The sequence below is a fragment of the Pongo abelii genome, chromosome 19 (genome assembly GCF_028885655.2).
Source record: "Pongo abelii isolate AG06213 chromosome 19, NHGRI_mPonAbe1-v2.0_pri, whole genome shotgun sequence".
Taxonomy (NCBI): domain Eukaryota; kingdom Metazoa; phylum Chordata; class Mammalia; order Primates; family Hominidae; genus Pongo; species Pongo abelii.
The window spans coordinates 96,590,397-96,606,417 of record NC_072004.2 but is presented as its reverse complement, the minus strand read 5'-3'; the positions used below and the strand labels follow the sequence as shown (position 1 = coordinate 96,606,417).

Below are 16,021 nucleotides of genomic sequence, written 5' to 3'. Positions count from 1 at the left end.
TGGACAATGGCCTTAAGCCACAGCCTGGACACGTGTGTGCATGCTGGTGTCACGGTGTATCCACCGCAGGCTCACATAGGCACCCTCCAACCCAGCTGCAGAGGAGGCAGAACTGCCCCCATTCTCACCATGGCCAGGGGCACAGCCTCAGCAGCGCAGTGGAGGGCTGGCGGGGGCAGCAGGGGTCACCAGGGTTGGGGGGTCTGCTTTGAAGTGACCTTTCAGTGCAGCTGCTTGGGCTCTCATAAGGCCTGAGGGAGGACCAGGGACCGCAGTATGGCCAGGCCGGGCTTGGAAGAGCGTGGGGACCGTGCGGCATGTGTGGCAGCAGAGGGCCGGGCTTGGAAGAGCCTGGGGGACACTGTGCGGTGTGTGTGGTAGCAGAGGGTTGAACAGTGGGATGCTGGTTTAAATGGGCTTTCAAGAAGTTTCAGAAACAAAGCCGTGTGCAACTTGTGTCTTCCTGGGCACGAGTTTCTGGGCTGAGGTCCCAGTTACCCCTTCTCGCATCTGGGAAGAGTGAGGCTTTAATGAGAGGGACAGGCAAGCAGACCCCACAGAGGCCTCCCCACCTGCTAGTGGGGACTGGTCCCAAGGAGATAAGTGGGGCCTCCCACGTGGCTTGTGGAGGGGCAGGCATGGCATCTGGAGCAGGGCAGTGGAGCTGGCAGAGCCGGGCCAACCTTTGGGTATGCTTGTGACATCCCTGAGCCTCAGTTTTCATACTTGTAAAGTGAGGATGATATCTACTGAACAGGCCAGTAGTGGGGACAGAGACAGGGGATGTGTGTGCGCATATGTGCATTCATGTGTGTGGGTGTGCATGTGGGTGTGTGTGCGCATATGCATTCTTGTGTGTGCGTGTGGGTGTGTGCACGCATGTGGGTGTGGGTGTGCATGTGGGTGTGTGCGCATATGTGCATTCTTGTGTGTGCGTGTGGGTGTGTGCACGCGTGTGTGGGTGCACATGTGTGGGTGCATGCGCACATGTGTGCATGCGTGTGGGTATGTGTGCATGTGGGTGCGTGTGTGTGTGTCTACGCATGTGTGGTATCTGTCTACACGTGTGGTTATATGTGTGTGCGTGTATGGGTATGTGTGCGTGCATGTGTGGGTGTGTGTGCACGCGTGTGGTATGTACACATGCATATGCGTGTGTGCATGTCTGCATGAACGTTCATGTCTTGGCCTGTGTAGTGTGCACATGGTCACACATGTTTGTATGCATGCTACGTGTGCATGTATGTTTCTCGTTTTATGAGGTGTGTGTGCATGTGTGTTTCATGTGTTTTCATGCATGCACATACGTGGGCACGTTTGTGTGCAGGATTATTACAACAGGTGTCATGGTTCCCAGGGCACTAGTCCTGGCCCTTGGCATCTGGGGTCAGAGCCTGGTCTGTCTTACAAGCTGACAGCCAGTGGGGCCCAGGCAGCAGGTGCCTCTGACGAGGGCACAGAGAAGTCTCCAGGAATGCAGAGGCGGTGGCAGGTGCACTCGGCTGTGGGTGCCAGGGTGGCCGAGAGCAGGTGGGCCTGAGGGAGGCATCAGCCTGCGGCCGAGAGACTGTGGGAATCCCCCTCCTCTGCCCAGGGTCCTCTCGTGGCCACGAGGACAGGGCTGGGCTCACTGGTGTCCTGGACAAACGACCTCACTTCCATGGGACCCAGTGTCCTCATCTGCGAAGTGGGGCGGTAGTAATTCCTTTTTTTTTTTTTTTAAGGCGGAGTCTTACTCTGTCACCCAGGCTGGAGTGCAATGGTGCAATCTTGGCTCACTGCAACATCCGCCTCCTGGGTTCGAGCAATTTTCCTGCCTCAGCCTCCTGTGTAGCTTGGATTACAGGCTTGTGCCACCACACCCAGCTAATTTTTGTATCTGTAGTAGAGATGGATTTCACTATGTTGGCCAGGTTGGTCTCGAACTCCTGACCTCGTGATCCACCTGCCTTGGCCTCTCAAAGTGCTGAGATTACAGGCGTGGGCCACCGCGCCTGGCAAGGGTGGTAGTGACTCTGATGAGGGAGGGTCTCTGGAGCTTCGGACAGCTGCTCTGACCCTCAGATGGGAACCGCTGTGGTTTCTGCTGCTCTGGGCACTGGTAGGGGCTCCAGAAACTGACTGCTTCTGTGGATTTGAAAGCCTAGGTGTGCCGTCTCTCCTTGCAACCCTCTGGCTCTGGCTGGCTTGTGTGGCCATCCCCCACCCCTACACATCCACCTTCAGGGACACAGCCTTGGGCTCACGGGCAGGCCTGTCTGGTGTCCCTGCCCACCTCTGCCCTCCACTGAGTCAGCACGTGGTACTGAATGACCCCCCATGGCTGCCCAGCACTGGGACCGGGGCCTTCTAGAGGGGAGGGGGGACTCATAGCAGGGCTGTGCCCCAGGGCCAGCTACCTCAGTGCGGGGGAGGACCAGGCATGGGATGGGGAGCCCAGGGTAGCTGAGGTGGGGTCCTGGCGGCGGGGAGGCTGAGGCCAGCTGCCTCAATAAGGGGGAGGACCAGGGAGGGGATGGGGTCCTGGGAGGGGAGCCCAGGGTGGCTGAGGTGGGGTCTGAAAGGGAGGTTGGTGGGGAAGCTGAGGCCAGCTGCCTCCATTCGGGGGAGGACCAGGGAGGGGATGGGGTCCTGGCGGGGAGGCTGAGGCCAGCTGCCTCTGTTCAGGGAAGGACCAGGGAGGGGATGGGGCCATGGGAGGGGAGCCCAGGGTGGCTGAGGTTGGTTCCGACGGGGAGGTTGAGGGGGAGGCTGAGGTCGGGCCTCCTGGGGCTGCTCTTTGCCCAGCAGGTGGCCTGTCCAGCCCCAGGGCTCTGCCGGCTCTGAGGACAGGAGGCTAGATCCTGGCCCCAAAAGGCCACAAATAGGTTCCTTCAGTCATCCAGTGTGTCCCATGAGGGAAGGGCCCGCCAGGAGAGGGGCCAGGAGGGCATGGGCGAAGGTGGCAGAGGGGCGTGGACTGATGCCAGGTGGGCACCATCTCGCAGTTCCGGAGGGCGCTGGCTGCTTCGGAAGGCGAGGCCTGCTGAGTGCCTCGTGAGCCCCTGCCTGTGTTCCTGCCGTTCGGGTATGAGAACACAGGGGGGCTTACCTGGTGTGCAGGGTGTCCTCACACGCATGACACGCACGCCCGAACATCCTGGAAACCTCGCCTGGGATGACATCTGTTCACGGCCCTACCCGTTGGCTCTTCTCCACGTGTGGCAGAGCTGGTTTCCTTCCCCGGTGACCCGGGTCTTGCTTTGCTGGCCGCCCCCTGCCTCCTTGTCCCCACAGCCCCGTCTGGTCCTCACTCCAAGCTGTCCTGGTCCCCTCTTCCTCGTGTGTGGGGAACAACCTGGAGACCTGAGCAGGAAGCCCAGGCTGCCCTCACTGTCTTCTAGCTCACGCCACCTCCAGGCACCCTTCCCAGATGCCCCGTTAGCCTGCAGCCCTGGCAGAGCATGCCAGGTGAGGTCAGCTGTGCCACCTCGGGCAGTCCCGCCCACACTGACCCTGTTTCCTGGCTCGTCCCGTGGGGTAGAGATGACAACACCTTTGGGGGTGTGCTGGGCCAGGAGATGGAGTGTTGAGGGGTGTTGGGAGCTGAGAAGTTGCAGGTGCTCAGTGGCAAGAGGCACTGGGGGTGGCCGGAAAATCTCCAGGGCCAAGTGGAGGGCAGCCAGACAGAAAGCTCTTAGGGAAGGGCACGGATTGGAGCTGGGTGTGGTGGGACAGGGCAGGCCCAGGGGATGGAGCCAGCGGGTCAGTGTGCCCTCCCCTGCCCAGGGGACACCAAGGCTGGCCCCCACCATGCCATCCTGTGGGCAGCAGATGGACTGAGCTTCCTCGAAGCCTGGCTCAGCTCAGGTGTCCTGATTTGGAAGCCGGGCTCAGCTCAATACTCAGGTGTTGGGAGGGATGCTCTACTGTCAGTTCCCCTCCGGGATGAGGGGCTCCATGGACCAGCAGCTGCAGAACGGGGTTTCCCCACGGTTCCCAGGACAGAAACAGCACCAGAGGGACCTGGCAGTGGGTTTGGCAAGGGGACGGATTCGAGGCAGCAGGTGGCACGCGGGAGCCCTGCTGCCCGGCAGAGGTAGCACCACCTTTTCAGGGACAGTGAGGTCCCCACACCTGAGAGGATGGAAGGGCCTTGAGCCCCCGCTGTCCAGAGCCTGGTGTGTGGCCAGCAGATAGCAGCCAGCAACATGGTCTCCCGTGTTTGACAGAGTCCACGTCCCCTTCCCAGCCCCAGAGGGGCAAGGTGGGGTGACTGGGATCCGGGAGGGAGATGGGGGTCCCCCTGTAGCCCCTGAGACCCTGACCTCTCAGGGGTATCTGTGAACCCCAGAATTGGGGACTGGGCAGGCTCTGGCCACCTGCTCGCCACACTGTGAGGCGTGGGGTCTGGGGTGAGAGGTCAGGGTGCTGAGGCCCAGCCTGGATTGCAGCAAGTCCAGGTGGGGCTGCGGAGCCCAGAGCAGGGGCAGGGGCCTGGCCGGCCCTCACCCACGGCCACTGTCACCGCGCTGCTTTCCCGCAGACGGCGCCCCGCTCAGCGAGCTGTCCTGGCCGTCCTCCCTCGCCGTGGTGGCTGTGTCTTTCTCCGGGCTCTTCGCCGTCATCGTCCTCATGCTGGCCTGCCTGTGCTGTAAGAAGGGCGGCATCGGGTTCAAGGTGAGGCCCGGGGGCCGCGGGAGCTGCCGTGGGATCCCGCAGGCGAGGCCTGTAGTGTCCACTTGACCCTAAGCTTCCCTCCTTCCCGGGGCCATCGAGGTGGCTGCTGGGTGGCTGTAGTCGCCGTGGGGCAACCTGGGGACCACGTGGACCCTGGCCCAGGGACTCCATAGCTCCTCCTCAGGGACCTGCCCCAGCTTCCTCTACTTTGAGGCCCTCTGTGGGGGCGTGGTCTGACGCTCCCACTCCAGCCTGGGGTTGGGCCCGAGCACTCACGGAGGCTGAGGACAGCCTTGCAGGGGGCGTCGGGGGCTCTGGAGCTGGTGTGGGAGGGGGCTTGACTCCCTAGAGGCCCGACTCCTGGTGGAGGAGCTGCCTCTGCAGGGGGCCCTCACGTCCCTCCAAATTCAATCTGCAAAGGGGAGTCCAGGCTGCCCAGACAAGCTTCCCGGCACAGGGACCTTCTTGCCAGTTGGAGTCACCTTGCGCGGGGTGTCTTCTGGAGGGGGCAGTGTGTGATGCTACAGCCCAGCCTGCTGGTTAGGGAGCACCACCACCAAGGGTACGGCCTGGCCTCACTAGGCTGCCCCTCTGGAGGCCAAGGCCCCTGGCCAAGGACAGGTGCCAAGCACTGCTCCTCTCCCTGCAAACCCCCAGCCCACCTCCAGCTCTAACTCTGAGCAGCAGGGAGGGCCAGGCAGAAAGAATCCCGGCCAGCATCGCCTCCCCCTCCCAGAGTCTCCATGGGTCCCCTTCCTGCTGATGAGCAAATGACACCCTGGCCTGGACCTCCGGTGGTTCACACGCCCATGGGGGTCGGCCCCACCCCTGGGCCAGAGGTCAGGTTCCTATGCCAGAAGTCAGGGAGGGAGAAGGGTGGGGGGAGGTATTCTGTAGCACGTACAGCACCCCGTCCGTATCTCAGGGCACCTTCCTACTAAGTGACCCATAACCCAGCTGGCGTCACCCCCATTTGGGAGACAGTCCCAGAGTCCTCCCTGCTCCTGGTATGTCACGACGCAGAGTGGGCCAAGCAGCTGGCTCTGCCCACCTGTCCCGCTGGCCTGGCAGGTGACGGTGCTGGATGTGGCCTTTTTGCCTTTTCCAAAGGCCACATTTTCCAGCCCATTCACCCTTCCAGAGCCCTCTGAGGTGGCCCAGGCCTCGTCAACCAGTGAGGAGCTGCGTGCCTGGGGGGCAAAGCTGTGGCCCCAGGCTGTGGGGTCTGCGCTCCTGCCCAGAGCCCCCACCCTGCCCTGGGGATGTGCCCCTGACCCGCTGGCACCGGGGACCGGGCCAGGCAGCGCAGGCGCCTTCCTGGGGATCCTGAGGCCAGAGCCTCAAGGTCTTGGCGGGGGCAGGAGTGGAGGTGGGGCCTGGGTGGGACGAGTGCTGCTATTGTATAAGCGGCCCGTCCTCGGGGCACTGTAAGAACAAGGCCCCAAACAAGGGCTGGCCACAGCTCCTCCTCCTGCTCCCTCCTCACCTCCTTGGGAACATGGTGCCCGGAACATTCCAGCACCAGTGTGCCCCTGGGAAGTTCTGCCTCCACACTGGGCTCCCTCCTGGGATTTGGGGGCCTGCGCCGGGCTCCCTGGTGGGGAGCTGTGCAGAGGGAAGGGGCTGGGCAGGCCCCCAATGCTGACCCTGTGCTACCTGATTGCACGCTGCATCGGCAGGACCTGGCCGGCCCCTGGGCAGCAGGTAATGCCTGGAGCCCGGGCCCGACCCCAGGGAGAGAGAGCATCTGTGTCCTGGGCCCCTCTACAAAGCCCAGATGGGCGGGGCCGGGCCGGGGCTGGGATTGGAGGGCCAAGAGGGGGCTTCTGGGGTGATCTCCTGAGTCCTGGGGAGGGGGAGTTGCCTATGCAGCACCTGCGTCCCCCATCCCTTAGAGGCTGTGTGCTTGGAAAGTGCAGGCTGGGCCTGGCCTACGGGAATACCGACAGAGCCACCCACCCTTCTCTTTGCAGCCCAGAGAAGGGAGGCGTCCCCAGGGTCACACGTAGTGTGTGAGGAGCCCAGGCCTCCCCTCCCACTGCACCTGCCTGTCCTCGGACTCACCAGCCCAGGTGCTGGCCAGGATCCAGCTGGAAGTCCCTTGATCCCTCTGAGCCTCAGTTTCCCCACCAGGGCACTGGGGGTTGTGAGGAGGGACAGAGAGGCTGTACCGAGTGCTCAGGGATTGGGGCTGTCATTGTGTGCCTGGAGCAATTGCGTTCAGCTGGGCCCAGGACTTTGGAGACTTTGGCTCTTAGTGCAGGAATGTGCCCTGGACTTGGGGGTGGGGTCTCCCCTATACAGGTGTGGCCTCTACATTTCAAAATAGCAGCCTGGCAGGGAGTGGCCCAGCCCTAGGCTTCACGGGGCCAGGCTCTTAAGGAGTCCTGGGAGCTCCGGAGGTGGTGCGGCCACCAGGTGAAGGTCCAAGGCTGCTGGGGCAGATGGCGGTGGCAGGTGGGCTGCCCAGGGTAAAGATGGCCTGTTGGCTCCGGGCTCCCAGGCACCCAGGAATGCTCCTTGTCCCGGCAGGGGTGGCGGCACTTAGTTGCTTCTCCCACAGGACTGTGGGGCGGGGGGTGATGGAATTCCTGTCCCCGAAGCTGCGCCTTGGGAGGGTGGGACCCCAGGCACGGCCTGGGGTGAGGGGCTGCTGGGGATGTGGGTGGCTGAAAGGTGCTGGGGGCTGATTCTGGATAGGCAGGGCCAGCTGGCCTGAGTGCCCTCACCTCTGTCCCTTGGTTCCCTGCCTCTAGACCCTCAGGCCCCAAGGTGGGGCTCAGCCTGGGCTGCCTGCCAGGGAGGGATGGGGGAACTGAGGCGAGGCCGAGGCGCTGGTGCCTACAGCTCATCGCGCCCTTTCTGGAGTCTGAGATGGGTCCTCTTGCCTCTGGGATCTGCCTCTGGCCCCTCATGGAACAACTGAGCCTCTGGTGGCGGGCGTGGGGGTCAGCGAGAGGAGACAGGTGGAAGGGCAGTTAGCAGGGGTGCTGGGCTGTTGGCCTGCAGGGGCGAGGGCTCCAACTCTGGGCCGAGCACCCCCTCCTGCCCTGCCCTGGGAGCTCGGGCCTGGAAGAAAGGGGCCTTTCCAGGCCCAGCCACACCCTTCCTTGACCTGCGAGAAGCCCCGCTCATGCCCGGCCCGGCCCGGCCCGCAGGAGTTTGAGAATGCGGAGGGGGACGAGTACGTGGCCGACCTGGCGCAGGGCTCCCCAGCCACGGCAGCACAGAACGGGCCCGACGTGTACGTCCTGCCGCTCACAGAGGTCTCCCTGCCCATGGCCAAGCAGCCTGGGCGCTCAGGTGAGGGCTGGGTGGGGAGATGGGGTGGCCTCCCTGGGTGCTGGGTGCTGGGTGTGACCTGGGGCAGCACAGGGCTGGGAGTGGCCTGTGGGGTAGACGCAGTGTGCAGCCCTGGACTCCCTGTGGCTGCGTCGCAGGCTGCACTGTGGGGCCAAAGGTGCATGTACCTCTTTCTCCTGGGCCTGGGGGCCGGCCAGGGGTCGGCAGGGTCCAGGACAGCCCTCGGCCTCCAGCCTCCCCTGCCCAAGGAGCTGCTATGCACAGGGGCAGGGGTGGGTACAGGGGCCGGGGTGTAGGCTCTCTGGTCCTGGTCATGGCCATGTGCTGGGGGCAGGGCTCTTCTGCAGTCCAGGGATGCTTGACCCCAGATTCCTGCCCCCTCGAGCGCCAGCCCTTCAGGGACACGGGTTCCATTGTGCATGGCAGGAGGAGAGGCACTGGTGGGGCCCGTGTGGGCGGGTGGTGAATTGGCTTTTCACTCAGGCTGGGAGGAGGGGCTGAGGGGTGGGGCTGACCCAGGAGTGCAGGTGCAGGCAGGGTCTCAGCCACAGCCTCATCTGCCCCCATCCTAGAGTCCTAGGCCGACCACTCACACGGGGCGGATGTGCTGGGGAGGCTGGGGGTGAATGGCCAGGCTTCAGGACCTCCCGGTTCTGTCTTGGAGCCTGGGTGGTGGGTGGGGGTCCCTTCAGAGCTATCAGATCTCAAGCCCCCTCCCAGGAAGCTTCTAGCCTGGGGCTTCCCCCATCACTGCCCACCCCCAGCTCCTCTGGGAACACAGAGGCAGGAGCGGTGTCAGACCAGTGGGAGGGGCCCCTGCCAGCCCTGTTGGGGCTCTGTTGACACCAGGGCCTGTTACCGCGGTGCCATGCAGGCCACCTCACCTGCTCTGAGCCGTGCCTGGCTGGGCCCTGAGAGCCTAGCCTTCATCGTGGGCTGAGAGGCCCAAGGCACTGGTCTGGGACCTAGAGAGGGGCCCCAGCCCCCAGCTTTGGAGCCAAGGCCTCAATGCCTGTCCTACTCTGCCCCATCTCCTGGAGGACAGGTTCCCAGTTAGGCAGGAATCAGGGCTGGCACTTGAGCTCTGAGCACATCTGTGGCCGGGTGCGGAGGACTGCAGCCACCCACTCAGAGCATGAGGCCCTCTGACCTTCCCGGATGGCTGTGGGGGTCCCTGAGCCCTGTGCTGACCCTGCTGGGAGCTACTAGGGACCATCCGAGGGGGTACTGCCCTTGGGTCCAGGGGCAGGTATGTGCCTGGCCCCGGAAGATTCTCAGAGCCACCTCTGGAGGACTGCCGTGGGGACTGGGGTCGGCGAACAGGGGCCCAAAAGAAGGCACTGGTTACCTGTCTCTCTACTTTTGCAGCTCTGGTTTCAGTTTTCTGGGGGGAATGTGCTTCTAGGGAGGAGAGAGATTGGGGTGAGGCCAGAAAAGTAGCCCCAGAGGTCAGCGGGGAGAAACCTGGGCAATGGCCCCACCCACTGGGGACTGCAGAGAAGGACGGCCGCCCGCTGCCTCCGGCAGTGCCCAGGGCCTCTGAACTGTCTCAGCACCCATGGTCAGGACCCCCACACTTGCTCAGGGACAGTGTGGGCCTGGGCGCCCCAGGGTGAGAGAGGGCTGTCCAGACAGGCTGGGCTCAGGACAGAGCACCCGGTGGGCCCACACGCTCAATTCTGCCCCGCCCCGCCCCACCTCTACATTTTCTGGGTCCCTGGGCCCTGGAAGGAGCCCGCTGCCCCTGGGCTCTCCTGGCAGCCAGGCTCAGACCCAGGCCTGTCAGCTCTCTGGGCAGTTGGCGTGGGAGCAGAATTCGGGGAATCCCTTGGGGCGTGGGCAGGCATGAGTGGGCTCTGCCAGCGCTGGCCCCTTCCTCCCGCTGACCTCACCCGGCCTGGCCCTCGGGGAGAATGGGCCAGTGTGCTCCGTGCGGGGCTGTGCCAAGCAGCCCCCAACAAAGGAGCCTTTGGTGCGCCCGGTGTGGGATGCCAGCCTGTGGCAGGGTGGGGGTGGGCCGCTCCAGTGCCCTCCCTGTGCCGTGGCCCCAGCCTCTTGCTCAGCCACACTGCCTGCCTGGTGCAGCCCATGTGACGGGTCCGGCTCCGGGCCCTGCTGTCCCTGGCCCGGCTATCCCGGTGGCTTTAGGCACCTTCTCCACACCTACCCAGAAAGATGCCCGGATGGAGCCTGCAGCTCCGTGGCTTTTCTGGGAAGCAGCGGCCCCTGCTCTCGAGAGACCCTGGCTCCTGATGGTGGCCCCAAGGTTGGCAGCTGGTGCTAGGGACTCAGGACAGTTCCCCAGAACAGGCCAAGCGGGCAGCCCCTCCAGGGGCCAGGTGAGGAAGCTGGGGGGTGCGGAGGCCGCACTGGGTGCCTGAACCCCCTGCTTGGTTACAGTGCAGCTCCTCAAGTCCACGGACCTGGGCCGGCACAGCCTCCTGTACCTGAAGGAAATCGGCCATGGCTGGTTTGGGAAGGTACGTGTCCCGCCTGGGAGGGAGGGCTCTCGCCTGGAAGGCAGAAGGGACACAGGGCTACAGACCTGCTCCTCCTAGGGGCCACCCCAGCCCCGACGGTCCCTTCAGCCTCTGGACCCTGCTGGACCCCTCCCCAGGGAGGTCCTCAGGGTCTGGCTGCATCCCCTTCTCCCTAGGGGGTCCTGGGGTCAGAGGTACCCGGGGAGGGGCCCTGGGAGGGAGAGGAGCAGCCTCTTGCTCATGGCCTTCCCCCGAACCCAGCCTAAACGAGACACCTGGGTCCCTCTTCCTCACTTCAAACCCCCAGAGAGCGAGCGAGCAGCGGGGGACCTTGGGGGGAGAGTAACACAAAAGACTCAGAATATTACAGCCAGAGGGTTGCTGGGAGGGGTCCGGAACCCACACCTCATGCTGCAATGAGTGGACTGGGCACAGGAGGAGAAGGGGCCTGTCCTGGGGGCCGGCGTGGGGCAGATGGGAGAAGAGTAAGGCCTGGAAGCTGGGGCCTGTGGAGGCGGAGCAGCCGCAGGTGACGCTGTCTGTTCCCCAGGTGTTCCTGGGGGAGGTGAACTCTGGCGTCAGCAGTGCCCAGGTGGTGGTGAAGGAGCTGCAGGCCAGTGCCAGCGTGCAGGAGCAGATGCAGTTCCTGGAGGAGGCGCAGCCCTACAGGTGGGAGGCCATCGGGCACAAAGGCCCGTGCTGTGCGGCCCCTTCTCTCCCTCCCCTGCTCGGCCCGCCTCCCCCTCCCCGCCGCCTCCTCCCCGCCGCCTCCTCCCCGCCGCCTCCTCCCCGCCGCCTCCTCCCCGCCGCCTCCCAAGTCAGGGGCCGCCTGTCCACTCCCGCAGAGCCCTGAAGCACAGCAACCTGCTCCAGTGCCTGGCCCAGTGCGCCGAGGTGACGCCCTACCTGCTGGTGATGGAGTTCTGCCCGCTGGTGAGCCGCTGCCCGGGGGGACGCTGGGGTCTTTGCTGAGCTGGGGCCCTCCCTTGCCCTGCCAGCATCTGGTGCCACCCCCTCCCTGGGGGTCTCACATCGTCCCTAAAGCCAAGACCCAGGGACCCTGCCCCACCACCTTCCAGAGGAGGTGGTGGGGAGACCTAGCCTCACTGGGGAGGGACTGTGGGGGCTGGGCACAGAACAGGCCTGGGCTGGGGCTCCCTGCGCCCCTGGGGAGCTGCCAGCTGTTTGCTCACTTGCCCGTGCGCCCTGTGGTTCAGGAGGAGGTATCCTGGGCCAACTCGGGGGGGCCACCGGCCCACTTGGGCTCCACGGCCTCATTCAGGCTTGCGTTTGCCACGGGGGGCTGGGCCTGGCCACTTCCCCAGGCTGCCTGGAGTCCTGGGCCTGCCCATCAACGCCCCCCCCCGGGGACCCGCCCCCCCCCCAGAGACCTGCCCCCCCCAGAGACCTGCCCCCCACCGCCTTCCACATACACAGCTCCTGCACTGAGCCGAGGCTGCCCGTGGCTGGGCTGAATCCCCTGCTGGCTTCCCTTGGGACAGGGGCCCTCACACGCTGGCGTCTGGACTCCTGATGTTGACCATCCCAGGGGCTGGGCTTTCGGCAGGTCAGGGGCTGCCGGCCAACCCTCGACCACCAGCCCCAGGCTCTATCGAGCAGATCCACTTGGGCCCTGCGTTTCTCTCTCTACCACAGGCCAAGGGACTCCTTCTGCCCGGGGCTGGCTGAGGGGCAGTGGAAAGGAAGCTTTCAGTCCAGCCCAGCCCTGGGGGACACGGCCCCTCTCCAGGAACTGCTGGGTGCTGGCCACTGTGCAGGGCGTGGGGCTGCTCTGGGCAACTGCTGTCCCTCAGCTGTGGGTAGGGGTGGAGGACTTGGGGAGGTAGGTGGGGACCTCCCACGGTGGCCAGTCCCCGGCCTGCTGGTGACTGCGCCACACCCCCTTTCTGCAGGGGGACCTCAAGGGCTACCTGCGGAGCTGCCGGGTGGCGGAGTCCATGGCGCCCGACCCCCTGACCCTGCAGCGCATGGCTTGTGAGGTGGCCTGTGGCATCCTGCATCTACATCGCAACAACTACGTGCACAGGTGAGGGCGGGTGCGGGCCAGTGGCTGGGAAGCCCTGGGCCAGGCCCCTCCCTGCTGTAGCCCTTGGACTGGAGCCCCCTCTGTGCCTTGGCCCCTCCCCTGAAGGAAGGGCATAGGGCGGGTCCTGCCTCAAGGGGGTTGTGAGGACCAGCCAGGTTCATCTCATGCAGCATCAAACAAACACTGTGCAAAGGGATTTTATGACGTTTTTGAAAAACTGGGAAGACAATGGTTTGACACCCTTTGCAGGTTTAGACGAAGAAACGCGTACTGTCAAGCTGGCCTGTTCTCTGTCCCCGAGGCAGTCAGCCACCACCCCGCAGCCCCGCGCCAACCCCACACTCTGTCTCCCTCAAGCCCCAAAGGGAGGGCTTAGCAGGCCCTGCTTCGCAGAACCCTGGAGGGAGGGTTCTGTCCTGCTCGAGCCAGGATGCCCAGCACCTGGGGACCCCAGGGGGACATGCTGGAAGAAGTGGCGAAGGACACGTGGCCCTGTCAGCCCCAGACGCCGCACGGCCGTCCTCTCCAACAATATCCTGGTGCTGAGTGATGACTCAGGCAACTCCAGCATCAGTGATTTTGTTGAAGAGGGCAGCTGCCAGCCTCCCGACCTGCCTGCCGGGCCCCAGCTGCCCTGCCCCCAACCCCACCCCACCCCACCCCACTCCACCCCACCCCACCCCACCCCACCCCATTCTACCCCATCCCACCCCACCCCACCCCATCCTACCCCATCCCACCCCATAGGCCCAGGACACGTGGCCCTGTAGCGATCCCCTGGCACGCAGACATGGGCTTTATGTGGGGAGGGACAGGCTGGGTTGGCCTCTGTCCCCATCCTGAGTCCTGAGCACAGAAGTAACACGGCAGCTGTAGTAATATCTACCCAGTAGCCTGTGCCTCCTCACACCCACGTGACCAGCCAGGCAGGGGGTCAAAGCCCACAGCCAAGGCAGGCTGGGTTGGAGGCAGTGCCAGGAGTAGCCCGAGTTCTCTCTAGACCCTACCCAACCCTGGGGCCAGTGGTGGCTCAAGTGAGAGTGAGCTCCATCTCTGAGTGGGCATGGCAGGGCTGGACCCTGAAACTGGACTCTGGCAGCTGGCAGGATCCCTGGGACACTCCAGGCCTCAGTTTCCCCATAAATTCCCACCTCCTGGGGAGCTGAGGGTGATAGTGTAGTAGAGCTAGGAGGAGAGGGTCCTGGAGAAGCGTGGACGGGTCCAGGTGGGTTCCTGCAGGTCCTCACCCTCTCTAGGCCCCACTCTTGTCTGCACTGTAACATTTGAGGCCCACGTACACGGTCCCTCCCCAGGTCTCAGAGTTGGGCACAGGGTAGGGCCCTGGGCAGGGGTGGGGGGTGGCAGTGTCTCCAACACCCCTTCCAGCCTGGACTGTAAGCCATCCAAGTGTTGGCAAAGGACCCTGTGCTGGACGCCCCCACCTGGCATGCCCCGCTGCCCCTGGCCCTGCCCCTGCCCCTGCCCCTGACCCTGCCGCTGACCCTGCCTGCAGCGACCTGGCCCTGCGGAACTGCCTGCTCACGGCTGACCTGACGGTGAAGATTGGTGACTATGGCCTGGCTCACTGCAAGTACAGAGTGAGTGGGGTGGGGTGGGGTGGGCTGGGCATGAGGGGCGGGGCCTGCGCTGGCAGGGGTGACCCGTCCCTGTGGCAACAGGAAGACTACTTCGTGACCGCCGACCAGCTGTGGGTGCCTCTGCGCTGGATCGCGCCGGAGCTAGTGGACGAGGTGCACAGCAACCTGCTCGTCGTGGACCAGACCAAGAGCGGGAATGTGTGGTGAGTGCGGCCCTGGTGGCACCATGAGGGGCCGAGGCTGAGTGCCACCTGCCCGCCCATGTCAAATCATGGCCACAAGGAGTGAGGTTGGGGGGCTGCCGGAGCTACCTGTAGTGGCCACACGCCAGCGGCCCAAGTGGCTGGTTGGGTGGCGACCCCACACTGGGGGAGATACCACCCTGACAGGCTGCCCCAGGGACCCCACGGTGGGGTCAAGACATACATGCAGGGCTAACAGCCCGTCCTCAGCATGCCGAGGGGTCTGTCCTGGGATGGGGGCCTTGGTGAGTTCCTGTCCCTGGGGAGATGGTCTGGGCGGGGTGTTGGCTGCTCTCACGGGAGTGTAGGTCAGGCCGTGCCAGGCAGAGGGGCTGACGGTGGGGGTGCTGGGATCTCCCACGACCGCAGCCTGGAAGCCCTCATCCTGAGTGCCCAGCCCGGAGTGTTCGTTCACACCTGGTGTGGCCTCTGAAGGGGCAGGGCCGAGCCGCCCAGGGGAGTGGTCTGCCCCGGGATGGGCGCCCCTTCCTGCCGTCACCTCTGCTGCTTCCCCCACTGCCCCCACCACTCCCAGGCTTCGGTCTGGCCACCTTCTGCTTCTGGGGAACTCTCAGATCCCATGGGCCAGGCCCCCCTCCCTGAGCTTTTGGGGCCTCCCCCAAGCCACTTGACTGTGCCCCACCAAGGACACTGTCCCCTCCTCACCTCTCCACCAAGGTGCCCCTTCCTGGCCTGCCCACCCCACTGCACGCTGGCTGGGGTCTCCAGTCACGGGGCTCTGGCTAAGGTCATGGTGATGTCTTGCCAAATCACCTCTGCCTCACTCTGCAGCCTCTTGGGACAGCCGGGGACCACAGTGGCTGGGTGAAGCCACAGCCCACGGGAAGGAGACCCCAGTTACCCTATCCGCCCGCATGCTCTGTGCACCCCTGCCTGTTACCCGGCTCTGCCCATGCTGGCCTGAGGCGTCCCCTCTCTCCCCACCTCCTTCCCTCTCCCTCAGCCCCCTGCTGGTGTGGGCCCTACCCTGCTTTGGGCTCCACGCCCGCCCTCCAGCTCCCCCAGGGCAGCTCCCACACCGGGCAGTGTCTGGTCTTCAGTGCATCAGTGAATGAATGAATGAGCGGACAAGCAGATGGATTCGGCCAGCCCGGCCTTTATGTGCAGGCTCCACAGGTGCTGGGCTTGGGCCTGGCAGGGTGCACATTGCCTGCTGAAAGGAAGGGCTGTCCTCAGGGAGGGGCGGCTGGTATGGTATCAGGCCCTGGTCCTGAGGCACTGGCGTGATGGCGGGAGCTGCCCCATTCGGCGCCCCGGGGATCCTGCGCGGCCCTTGCTGTGGCAGGCTGTGCCCAGCCCTGGCTCACGGCTGTCGCCCCACAGGTCCCTGGGCGTGACCATCTGGGAGCTCTTTGAGCTGGGCACGCAGCCCTATCCCCAGCACTCGGACCAGCAGGTGCTGGCGTATGCGGTCCGGGAGCAGCAGCTCAAGCTGCCCAAGCCCCAGCTGCAGCTGACCCTGTCGGACCGCTGGTGAGGGCCCCACCGCCCTGTCCCGGACAGCCAGGCCGAGATGGGGTATCCTGATCCCCAGGCAGAGGCGGCTCACCCTGACCCCCTGGGGTTCCAGCCCGCCTTGGTCTCCCCTCCCCTCCCCTCCTTTCTGGTAGGGCCTCCACCCGCCACCTCTGCACCCCTGTGTACAGGGACGGAAGGCTTAAGGGAAGTGCC

The 16,021-nt window shown here is 64.8% G+C and overlaps 1 protein-coding gene across 3 annotated transcripts in view; it reads left to right on the top strand.

Annotated features, from left to right (window-relative positions):
- The window catches only part of AATK (apoptosis associated tyrosine kinase), a 42,541-nt gene that overhangs the window by 20,525 nt on the left and 5,995 nt on the right, over positions 1-16,021 (top strand). For 2 of the 3 annotated variants that reach the window (XM_063718340.1, XM_063718341.1), the window contains exons 2-10: positions 4,526-4,659; positions 7,818-7,962; positions 10,363-10,442; positions 10,993-11,111; positions 11,288-11,375; positions 12,356-12,489; positions 14,003-14,087; positions 14,169-14,290; positions 15,674-15,823. In XM_063718340.1, the coding sequence (XP_063574410.1) occupies positions 4,526-4,659; positions 7,818-7,962; positions 10,363-10,442; positions 10,993-11,111; positions 11,288-11,375; positions 12,356-12,489; positions 14,003-14,087; positions 14,169-14,290; positions 15,674-15,823 (1,057 nt within the window). The remainder of the gene's footprint in view (positions 1-4,525; positions 4,660-7,817; positions 7,963-10,362; positions 10,443-10,992; positions 11,112-11,287; positions 11,376-12,355; positions 12,490-14,002; positions 14,088-14,168; positions 14,291-15,673; positions 15,824-16,021) is intronic. The other variant, XM_063718342.1, reaches the window with a different exon arrangement.